The sequence below is a fragment of the Amblyomma americanum genome, chromosome 1 (genome assembly GCF_052857255.1).
Source record: "Amblyomma americanum isolate KBUSLIRL-KWMA chromosome 1, ASM5285725v1, whole genome shotgun sequence".
In the NCBI taxonomy this organism is placed as follows: domain Eukaryota; kingdom Metazoa; phylum Arthropoda; class Arachnida; order Ixodida; family Ixodidae; genus Amblyomma; species Amblyomma americanum.
Genome location: NC_135497.1, coordinates 288,169,969 through 288,182,134, shown reverse-complemented (window position 1 = coordinate 288,182,134; position 12,166 = coordinate 288,169,969). Strand labels below are relative to the sequence as shown.

General features: G+C 43.9%; 1 protein-coding gene across 1 annotated transcript; it reads right to left on the bottom strand.

The window, feature by feature from the left end:
• Positions 1 to 272: 272 nt before the first annotated feature.
• gammaSnap1 (gamma Soluble NSF attachment protein 1) lies at positions 273 to 12,143 on the bottom strand. Its single transcript, XM_077649509.1, has 10 exons — positions 11,913 to 12,143; positions 11,741 to 11,808; positions 11,540 to 11,624; positions 11,422 to 11,439; positions 10,715 to 10,855; positions 3,626 to 3,692; positions 3,488 to 3,558; positions 3,099 to 3,257; positions 2,922 to 3,042; positions 273 to 2,830 (listed from the first exon to the last, which is right to left on the bottom strand). Exons 1-10 carry the CDS (start codon positions 11,987 to 11,989, stop codon positions 2,621 to 2,623), a joined length of 1,017 nt encoding a protein of 338 aa, XP_077505635.1. The 5' UTR covers positions 11,990 to 12,143; the 3' UTR covers positions 273 to 2,620.
• Between the last annotated feature and the right edge of the window lie 23 nt (positions 12,144 to 12,166).

Sequence of the window (12,166 nt, the reverse complement as noted above, 5' to 3'; positions counted from 1 at the left end):
GGGAGGACAATTACCCTGCACTGAATTAAAATTTAAGGCAAACGAAGACAATGATACAAGCAAGAGTAGCAAACAACAGGATAGTATGAGTTGGTGGGAGGTTCAAGAGCTAACAAATGGAAGGCAGTGTTCATCTCACTGCACTTATTCTTCCCTTCTGTGTCCGTCTTCACTCAGGTTAAGTTTTACAGCGATATAGCCAAACGGGCCAGACTGCGACATCATGCTCCACATGTGGACGTGACACCCTTTTACAAAAAAAAGTACAAAGCAAACAAAAATGAACAACTTTATTGCATGCCCATATGTCTCGGGATCTATTTGCAAAACAGAGTTTATTTTTTCAGGAACAGCAATGGTTTGACTAACATCAATACCTCAAAGCATGAAGGCAGAGAAAATTTAGGCAAAAGCACTATTTCTACTTTTGTACCAGTGAACTGTTGAATTCAGTGTAATACCTTAGAATTACCTAAATGAACTCAAGGATAAAGAACATAATTAAATTATAAATTTAAATATTTGAATAAAACTTTTATTGTCACACTGTTAAAATATCATGAGATAGCTGTGAGGTTAATTCAAGGATAAGATACCTGGTAGAAACCAAACCAAACATAAGTAAAACTGTAAAAAGTGTTACACCTCACTGCACAACATGTGGAAAATCTTGCACATTTTTTTTTCTCCATAATGGCATCTGCCTAAGAGGGTTCAGCAGAATGAGAACGTTCCAAAGGATAATTGCGAACCACAGGCATGACTATGCTGTTAGATGGCCTCTATTGTGTTTTTTATTGAGGCCATTATAGCAAACATTCATAATCATCAAGTAAAAGTGGCAAAACCTGCAAAGTGGTGTCATCGTGCCTTCTTCCTAGCCATCACAAAATAAGTACACGGAAATAATAGCGAAAGGAACAACAGTGTCATACTGAAATACAGGTAACAATGAATTCTTAACAGTCTGATTGCATTTCACAAAGGTACTGCAAAGTGTGCCAAGGTTTCAAAACTCAACATTCATAAATATGATGATGATTGTGCATGTGCTATGTGTCGTTTTCGTTGCACCTCAAGTAGCTGCTGCCTGATGACAAATTCTTACAATGTTTTGATACATGAGATATTCCACTATTCCAGATAAAAAAACCTCAGCAGGGCACCAATCAACTGGCATCTTTTTCTATCTTTAACTGCAAATCCAACAGGCACACATCAAGACACAAAGAAAAACAAATCTTATTCTAGCAAAATTAAGGTACGTTATGTCAAGTACAGGTACACTTCAGTGTATATAACATGGCAGCAAAACAATCAACAATGCAACTATGTTCAGCAGGACATTTAATTGATTAGTTTGAATACAGTTAAGTGATTTAAATAAAATGCCTATCTTGTGCATGACAAAAATTCCGAGAAATTTGTTTTGAATACTTTGACACAAAGCGATGCTCTAATGCACTGTAAAAAAAAATTGGAGTACGCTTAAGCTTCGCCTGTAAGAGTGGAAGGCGACAGCGTGTTGCAGCACTGCCAGGGAGTCCACAGAACGGCATCGCCCATTTGACGCGACGCCTTGCCCGTTAGACAATTCGCTCTGCTACATAGAGTGAAACGGACACGCGGAGCGGCAAACGATGTAGAGCGCTGTCAGGCGCCTTGCCGAAACGTGCGGGACTCAAATTGCAGTCGTAGTTCGTCGGCACATCATTCTCGACAAACCCGATGCCACGAACGCCCGCACAGCTTCCGTGCCGAACGAACAGGCAGCAAGCCGCAAGCTTCGTAGTGAACACGCTTTGGATGTGCACTGCATTGTTCGCCGCTTACCGCGTGATTCCTGCATGCCTGCAGGGCCCCACTGAGCCCGAACGAGGTGGGCGGGAGGTGCTGCAGTCGCGCCCCATTTGTTGGGGCAGTGGCGTACATTGCGAGGAGGACGAGAAGGAATTTTTCGCTCATGGGGAGGAGAAATTTTTCACTCACAGCCGATGCTGACGACACCGGCTTTTCTTCAGCACGAGCTCTTTAACGCTGTCACGTTAAAAAATGGGCCTAAATACACAGAGCACATGCAAGCAGCAATTCTATATCCTAGTGGCTGATATGCACAGACATCCACAACCAAGAAAGAGTTGAAAGGCCAGAACAAGGTACAGCAATACAGTCTGCAAGTTGCAACTTTTTCTTGTTTAGTATGACTACATGGGCTCCAAGTAATAGACTGGTGCAAAGTTGTAAAAGAAAATGGCAAAGTACACCCAAGTGTTGTATTCCAATGACAAGAAGTGCCATAGGACACCAAACTGGCTTGATATTGTTCAGCCATAGCCTCAACAATTTTTTGTTGAAAGTGTACACAGCAAACAAGAATTCTCTCAACAGTGTGTTTGCCGGGATATGTACCCAGTGATAGCACAAGGCTGCACAATGACAGCGCACATGCACAGGCAGGAAGGTGGCATCAGCCACTGCACAACTCTAAGTTCTCCAACACTTACTATGCAATAATCCTGCACAGAGATGAAGTAACCAGATATGAGCAAAGGGCACTGAGAAAGCCAGGAATGGTAGCATTGTGATGAATTACAACAAAAAAAAACAGCCTCTTTCACTCTCACAGAAGACCGCCAGCATATTCATCTTCAGAATCTCCGGCAGCTGCTGATTCAGGAACTTCTAGGTGATCCTGGTCTGGCTTGGCAACTGTTTCAGCATCAGTATCCTGGGCGACATGTCTGGTCTCAGCAGCAGGCTGAGACTCTGATGCTGTCTTCTTGGCAGACTCTGCCACCTGCTGTCCAAGCATCCTCGCCAACTTGGCATACTAAAACAAAAATGCAACAAAATACAATGCACTGCGCAACATGCATAACCTAATATTTTTCTACACACGTGCCTGCCAGCCTCCTGCTTACTTCTGTGTCCATGTGCTTGAGGAAGGGTGCATTGAGGGAATGAGAAACCATGTCCGGATCCCCTTCATCACATCCTTTCAGTAAACATGACAGTGTGTCCTGTTCTTCTGCCTCAAGAAACCTGCACACACAGTTTCTCAGTGGCAAGTGGGCACCCTGAAGGCGGCGTCTGCTCACCCTCCATCATGGTCCAGGGCCTTGCTAGCAGCTACAAAGTCATCTCGTGCCAGGTGGACAAGAACCAGTGCTACCACGAGTCGCCCAACAGCCCGCTCGTCCTGAGCTTCTGTCAGCAGTTGCTTCTGCCTCGATATAGCCTCCGCTGCCTCATCCCACCTAGTCACAGCAGAGTAGACACACCAATACAGACACGGCGCACGTAAAGATCCTCTACGACACAACACAATCTAATGTTCTCAGCTATTCTTTCACTGTAAGCACTTGGTGAAAGCAAGTAGTGTGAGAGAAGACAAGAGAACATGTGGTAGGCACACAGCCAGAGGTAACGAACAAAAATTTTTTGTGAATAAAAATACAGAACAGATGTGCACCTGGCAACGCCTCACCTAGAGAGCTTGAGCAGAAGACGAACGGCATGACCGCAAAACTCTGCAGACTGCCTGGGGCGATCTTCAACCTAAAGATTAAAAAACATAAATGCTAGCCATTGTTTCAGTCTAAAGTTGATAAATGAAATGCCTTACTGAAACTATTTCAGATGCCCTGTTGAAGAACTCAACTGCCACTTCAGGAAGCTTGCTTTCAACAATTCTGAAAATACAAACCCACACATTTTAAGAAATGCCAACAGCCTAAACTATGTTCTGTGTATACATGCATGCACATGTGTCTGTCACGGTATGCTTTTTCTACCAATTGTGCTTTGCCCTGGACACAACCTCACATGAACACTAATCTACATGCGTTGAGATGATGCATGAGAATGCCCGCAATAGAACCACTTTTGGCAAAGGCCTGCCTTCACCAAGGAACATAGGATACAGCATTCATACTCTTTTTGAATACACGTGTGACAGAAGATAACCAAACCACATGCCGTGCCACAATCAAAAGAGCCAAAATGCAACCAAAAATACTTTGGTTCATGATGCGTGCATGTATTTAATAAAGAATAATCAGCACAAAAGAAAAAACCATCAATCACAAATTTAAGCGGAGTGCACAGACAGAGGTAGTGGTACAATCACAGCAAGTGTCAGCAATGTTGACCACACAGATGACAAAATAAGAATATTCCATGAACAGCACACTGAAAAAAAATTTCAATGCGCTAGCACTAGAAGGGTCACTAGCGAAAAAGCTGTGACTAGTGTTGCTGAAGCCTGGCAGTAACTCATGTAGGCTCGGAGGAGCGTCATGCCAGCTGCAGTCAAGAGGAGGAAGCCCGGGTAAGCTCAGAGGAGCGTCACGTCAGCTGCAGCAGAGTGGAGAGAGGGTGTAAAGACGAAGAGCGAGAGATGCGGTTGCGTACACATGCAGATGCCAGAAAGGATTGAGGTAAATGATGAAGTCTGTGGAGGAACGTGCAGTGTAGCAAACAATAAATCATGGATGAAGCCGGTCCTTCGACAGATTCCGAATCTGAAAGACGTGCACAGCAAGCTGAACAGCAACGCAGAACAAGAGAGCGCCAATGTGCGTTAACCGATCCAGCAGATATAGCGAGGCAGCAAACCGAAGCAGAATGGTGAAGACAGCATAACACTGCTAAATAGGATGCGGAAACAGATGAAGAGCGAGAAATGCAAAGAAGAGTGAGAAAGAAGAGGCGAGTGATGAAGTTGCCGGAGGAAGGTGCAGCTGAGAGGCGTGTCCAAGTGCCTTCAGAGATTGCCGAACAGAGGGAACTGCGACTCGAATCGCAACGAGCAAGCCCAGGCCGCTTATCGCAAGAAGAAAGCAGAGAAACAACTGCAACAACATTTGAATGCAACTCGGAATTTTCAAGCTTACAAAAAAGCAAACAAAGATAAAGCTAAATAAGAGTAAATGTGCTAACACACCTAAGTCACATGTAGCTTAACCGTGTAAATCAGGGGCAATTTTTTTCTAGACTCTCATTTCTCCTTAAAACTGTAAACAAAATTTTTGGGCTGATCAACTAGAGTGATGCAGAAATGTGATAGCAATTTTCTTTCACACCCCAATGTATTCCTAATTATGATTTTATTCCGAGTCCATTGTCTTTCACTCCCCAATCTATTCAAATTCTGATCTTATTGCAATTCCAACTATGCAAATATACAAAATGTGTCGCACTGCTAAATCGCAGCGGTCCTCGTACCACTACCGGTGCAATGGTGCAGCGGTTAAGCAATTTGCACTGCACTGCCAGGTGGCTGTTTCAAAGAGCCACCAGTGGGGTTTCTGACACCCAGGTTGCTGTCCGTAAGTAATGCGAGAAGAAATAGCTCAAAAAATCCTCAACTCTGCACAGATAGTTCTTCCGAATACTGTCTATTTTGCACGTAGGCAGGCTTGCTGTTGTCGCAGTCATTTTCTTCTTGCATCATTTTCATTTTTGCTTAGCAATTCCTCACCCGGCAGCTCCTTCCTTTCCTCTATAACTGAGGAGGAGGAGAGGCAACAGCCAGAAGGTGGGGCTGTTGCCTCTCCTCCTCTTCATGGCTGACAGGTGGAGAGAGGAATCAAACCCCACCTGCTACGGTTGGCAGATGAAACCTCACACAGATGCCGACGAAGAGTTTTCATGGCCCTCCTAATGCTTTCACAACAAAAATACACAGCCCTACATCTGTGGATCAGAAAAGGCAGGTTACCTTCCTTCTAATGGTGTTAATGAGAAGCTTTATTCAGGTACTGTAGAAGCCATTTTTTCATATGAGTGCCCCGAGGTGCTGACACTTGGAGATAGGAAAGTTAGGGAGGCTTGTGGCATGCGATCCGTTATATATTCATATAATGTCCTGAACATCATATATGATACAGACTATATAAATGTCAGTAGTTTTAATCTCTGCTCAAAAAAATAGTATATTTTACAGTATAACGCAAACTGTATTTCAAGACATACTTCTCACAGCAAAGCCAATGACAGCCCTGACAAAACAACCTAAATGTCAATGGCCCTATAGCTACACCAGCAGGCAAATAAATTATTTTGAATTTAGCTATTGATTTATTGTATGTGTCTCAGCATGTATATATACCCATTTTTACTGTTCTTAAGCATTCTAATTTTCCCAATTTGCTAATTTTAATTGCACAAGAACATTTTTCTTAATCTATTTCAAAACTACCAAATATACCAGTGTATGTTTCCCAATGCATGGGCCAGAAATTGCATAAGCTGGAGAACTGTCATCACAAATAAACGTGTACGACTTGGAGATCTCAGTAGTATAAATACCAAGGAATGTCACTCTGAGCTTGTATTAGGCATAAAGGAATGCTTTTCCAGTACGGAAAGATAACAAGCGCCAACATCCTTCGTACAGCATGCTGAGACACTGTTCCAACTGACACTGCTCATGTGACCTTCCAACGCAAGTTCAACAATTTTAACCCAGTGAACAATGATGGAAATGTACAGCACAGAGAAAGACGAGGACGCAAGGAAGACACATGGAACACACGAGTGCTCAGTTCACAACAGTGAACAAGACAGGATCGGCCATCTTCTCCACTGTTGGCACTAAGTGATTGACAAGTCCGAGGGGTTGCGTTGACAGGTATCAATGCAGTGGCTGTTAATGCACAACTCAACACTGAAGCCCATCACTGTTGAAATGAACAAAACACTGACAGGATTTGCAAAGATGTGCATTGACTGTCATCTTTTGTCTCCTTGTCCGATACTCCTTATAGACTGGCACCATGTTTGTAAACGGAGGTGGCGCTGCGATCGGCAGCAACGCGGGGTGTAGGCATAACGCAGCACCCCTACACTGCGCCAAGCAACGCTGCCTTCGAAACCAACTGGTGTATGCGAACATTTGAACGCACGCGCGTCGCTTGTGGTTAGAAACATTTTTGTTGATGCTCGGAGAGTAGTTCTGCCCTTTTTCAGCCCGTTCGCAGACGGAATTAGTAGGCGGAGCGCTGCATCGGGTGCTTGTCTGCTCCTTACTGGCAACAAGTAACAGCGCACCGCTATGGCGGGTGAAAGCGCGAGGTATGGGGAGGAACTAATCGTCCACAGTTCTCAACTTATGGGCCGATAAAGCATATCCGATTGCTAGTGCAAGATAGACGACGTGATGCACGACGTGAATCAGCTTTCTCACACGACGAACCTGGTAATGTGCTTCCTATTTTCACCGAGCCGCTTCACTCCGGAGACCTTGGAAATTAATGAACATTATAGCTGCTTTGAATAAGGCAAATGCGACCCGAGAGCTCCACAAGTGCATGCATAGACGTTTTCCTCAAGCTCCAAACGAAATTTACGCTCACTCCACTAAGCTATAAAATTTTGCTTCTCATTTTAGAATTTATTCATGTGTGCGCATTCTGCTTGATCAGACTGGCTTTTGGCAGGGAATTTGCTGTGTTTGCCAGGTTCTGATCGACCTACAATATGAAAATTAAAATAATTTGGGAAATAACACTGCACGACTTTATCGAGAGCCTAGCATTGTTGGACCGGTGTTGAAACAACACAGTTATTTGCGAAAAGGAAAACAGAAAAAAACCGTCGTGCGTGCTACCCGAGTGAGGTGCTGGTTTAAGCGCGGCACAGTGTGAACGCTGAAGGCAACTGGTGGCAGCTTTTTGTCTTTTTTCTTGCGCGCGAAGTGATGCTCGGGACGTTGTTCGTGTGATAAGCATCTGAAAATGGCCCCCTGCATTCAACTTACGATCCCTAGCACATGGAATATCGCACCTAAACTTACGCTGAGAGCCCGACAGAATGAGAACGAGTTGCAGGCGTTACTTGATTTTTGCACTGTTTACCGCGCGACCAAACAGCAATGATGTGAAATCAGAGACACGAACCAACTTATTAGATTTGAACGCAAAAACCTAATGTAACAGCCCAAGGGGTGGAACGAGCTTGGCGTAATAACCCACGAGCTCGGCGGTAATAATTAGCCGTGAAGCTGATCCGTCGCCGAACTTGTCTTGCTCCTTGGCCCCTGCCGGTCGCTTTCGTTCCTATCTGACTGCAATAAACTCATGGAAACTTATGCCACTTCCTTTCTTCTGCATTGTGGCTCAACCAACCGCACCACAATTTGTCGGCACCCCGTGAATTGTGCCCAAAAACACGCAAGCATGACGCACCCAATGCGGAAGGTCCCCCTTTTGCCTACACAACGAAAGTAGCTGCTGACGCCAGCGCCGCTGCACCTCTTTGACGTCACGGCCTGACGCTTGCCTATACACACAACTTCAGTATATTTTTCTGCTTGTCATACGGGTACATTCTGCTTTTTTTCGTAAAAAAATGAACTGAAAAGAACAGTAGCTGTGACTAAGCAAGTAATCCCCTACTAAAGTATGCACGCATTTTAACGACGTCACTGAGACTCCAAAAACACTGTAGTAGACAGCAATATCATAAAAATGAAGAGCCTTGAAGTAGATGAATGAACCCTTGAGGCAACATACTAACACTGAAGAATTAAGGTTACATATTTGCAAGCAAGTACCATTACAATTAGGAAAATCAGTGCATAGAATATTTGTACCCCTCAGCACTCAGCCCATTTTGTGCAATTAGCATGACCTTTAAGAACTGCCTTGGAAGGTTCTTGAAGAAAGCTGCATAAAGAGTTGTTATTCTTACCTAACAGTACACACTGAATTTCTAGCAAAAGAAAACATTTTGGCCATTACAGTTCCACTGTTTGAACCTTGCCATAGAGACAATGTGAAGCTTTAAGGGAACACCTTTCCAGCATAGTAATGCAGAATGTGCCAACAAGTCTTGCACAAGGACCTGAGAGACAGTTCGCACTTATAGTGCTCAAGCCACCTTCCAGTATGAACCCCACCAATTAAGTAAGATATAGTGAACCAGGTGTCCACCATCTTCCTCACTGCTGGTGATGACTGATAACCTTGGTAGTTGATGCATGCAGTGCTTGTCTATATGTGACTGTGTTAATGATATGGGAAAGGAATAAAGCATTGCAAAAGGGCATACAACTGTGCTTGTTTGCTGCCATGCCTAGTCTCTCACCTGTCTCAACTCCACGCGAGTTCCCTAAATGGTTGCAGCTTATCTCTCTCATCCCTCTCATCATGTGTATATTAAAAACTTTTTGTAGTGTGGTCTTTTTTGAGAAAAAAAAAGATGCCAGCTACAACTTGGCACGCAGCCCTGATACGAGCAGAGTCGCCACTTCATGCTAGACTGTACTTGAAGAAGCTCTGAAATGTTCATCCAACATGGAGAACTAATGTAGAGATGAAAGATAACACTAAGAAAGCATTTCCTGCAAGCATTTTTCCAAGAGCCTTGTTTCAAGGGAAGCCACAAGTAATTGGGTATATACTCTATTCACTCAGCAACCTTCCTCAACTCATTCCCCAGGCAACTAGGACTATGCTCTGCCCAGTTAATGCTGAGTCATCCAGGGACAGTTGCCCACCAGTCAGCTGCAGCTGAGCGCCTTCTTATCCTGGCCTTTTTCCAATGACCTCTGTCAACTGCAAGCAGCACATTCTGAAGAAATCCTCTAGAGGTGCCTGCCTGCATATCCAGAGGTGAGTATGGGTGGAGTAAGAGGATTATAGGATGATCCCAATAGAAGTGGCCTGCAGAAGGCAGCTTAATGAGAAGGTTGCCTACCCATAGCATACATGCATATATGCATACAACTCTTGTGCTGACTGGCTTGCAGTGGGAGCATTAGTCATCACACAGGCAACACGTTTCACTCTGACCACTTCGTGGTATTCAAGTAAATGATACAGCAATACCGATTAACTACACCAAAAAAAACAAACTGCAAAAATAAACTATTAGCAGAAAGACATGCACAGACTATGGGAGTGAACCATTTAGTAATATGAGTGAATTACATTTGGTCAGAAGTGCAGCATAGTTTTGTACATCAGAAGTTGGTTCTCATACTTTTATTAAATTTTAGCAAGAAAGTAGAATATTAATAGGTGCACTTTCGTATTTATTTTGGCAGTGTTGTCACAAATGAAATCACTTGGTGAGAAGCAGGCTAAAATGCATGGAGTGTTGTTGGCCGAAGCAGTGTAAAGATGAGATTTTAAAAAGTTATAAACAAGAGGCTTTACGAAAGTGCTAAAAACTGACTCGAATGCCCAGAAGGACCTATGCTAATGACTCCATTATGATTATGGTCCAGTGAAAATTCACTGAAAGAAACACCAGGCCACCCTGTTTAAGCTTTCTTTAGTTTGAGAAACTGCGCCAATGACATAGCTGCTCTGACTTTTGGTGTTCCAAGCATTACTGTAGTATTTGTTTTCCTTGAAGGGAGAATAATGGGCGTACACGTGCTCAAAGATTTTGCAACTACATTGAGCATAAGAGTTCAAGATGATTGCGGTAAAAATAAAACCCTGAACCCACCTGACTGCAGCTACATAGCTAGCACTCAGGTTGGTTGCAAACTATTTGTGCACATAATTCGCTCAAACCTTGCATTTGATGCATGATGGCCTTGGGTGCTTATATGCCATAAAACACAACAAATTCTTTACTATGTATTTCACACCCTTGACAATAAATACTAGTAGAGGTTCTAGAAAAAAAGCTTGAAGCTTAATCTCAGCAAAAGGCAACCTTACAATTTGACAGAAATGGGCACAGTGACGGAACTCACTTGGCTCCTCGCTCCAAAACTAACGCTGCTGTGTCGGGACTTCTTGAGTCAATGTACAATCGAGATGCCCTGTCAATGAGTTCAGCTGCTGCCTGCAGGTTACCCATGTCTCTGCTTACCAGTGCTGCTTGTTCCAATTGCCTGCAATAAAAGCAATTACTAAAGCTGGTGCTTTTGGTAAATATCAAGCACAAGGCTTCCGCTAAAACCTTTTAAACACTGCATCTTTTCTACTATTTTTGGTGTGCCCCACACAGGGCTGATGCACGGAGTCTACACTAGACTGCTCTACAGTAGTAGCTGCACAGTACTGCACCCATTAAGAAAAATATAAAAACTTCCATTCAATTAATCAGCATGCACTCACTCCACTGCATAAATATGAGCATATCTGTCCAAGTGTAAACCTATACATGATATACATATTTGTTGGTACCACTAATCACTAGTCATTATACACCCCGATGAGTGCTCAGGTTTTGCATGTTTAAGAACGAATTATCTGGCTGCTCGCGCACATGAGGAAGTAAGGAAGAGAAATGAAGCATGCGTGAAAGCAGAAATCGCGCTAACTGCAACGTGCACCCCTTCTTTGCCAGTATGACTTAATTCTAGGTGAGAATCGGTACTCCACAGGCACCCAATCATTGCACAAGTTTTGTGAAACGTCGTGACATATATTTCATGTGTTACGACGACCGACTTACTTTCCACTAGAGAAGAACCTGAAATAACCAAGTCAAGGATAATATTCAGACTTATCAGCATTCGCCTATTTGCTCGTTTAATGTGATACGGAGCCCGGAATCATGCTGAGAAGGATACGATCCATTTCTGAGATAGCAGTCGGCTGCGCGGAGATGGGCGTCTTTGCACTGGTCCAGGGCTTTCGCAGCTTTGAAGCAAGTAGCTGGTCGCGGCGTAATGAAGCCAAACAGTATGAAAGAGAACGACGTAATATATCGCACATAACGGACTCCACGAGAGTTTCACATGGAACGAGCAAGAAAAATTATGCTACGTTACCTGCTTTGCTGAACTCATTTGCGGCGCTGTCCAAGTCTGGTTTCCACTTTAAGAGGCCAGTTTTCAAACTGCAAAGAAACGTAAAGTATTAAGGCTGGGCCTTACGCGCTGATCGCTCCATTACGTAGCGCTGATTATACAGTGGAGCTTAGTGGGACGACAGCGATACTACCATTTCTCCGCTTGACGCAGTGCCTCTGTGCCTTCAGCAATTTTTCGACTTGCCGAGGAGTTGACGGGCGTACCCATTTTACTCAGTAATGTTAATTAAGAGCTGGTGACACGTAAATCTGCTCACACGCCCAGCAGCTGCATTAACATGAAATGAAACTAACGAGCCATCAGCAGCAGTCACAACAGCCGCATGCCGCATCAGTGGAAGGCGGAGAACGCGATTGCCTGTTTAGCCCGCCAGGAGTCCGAAGC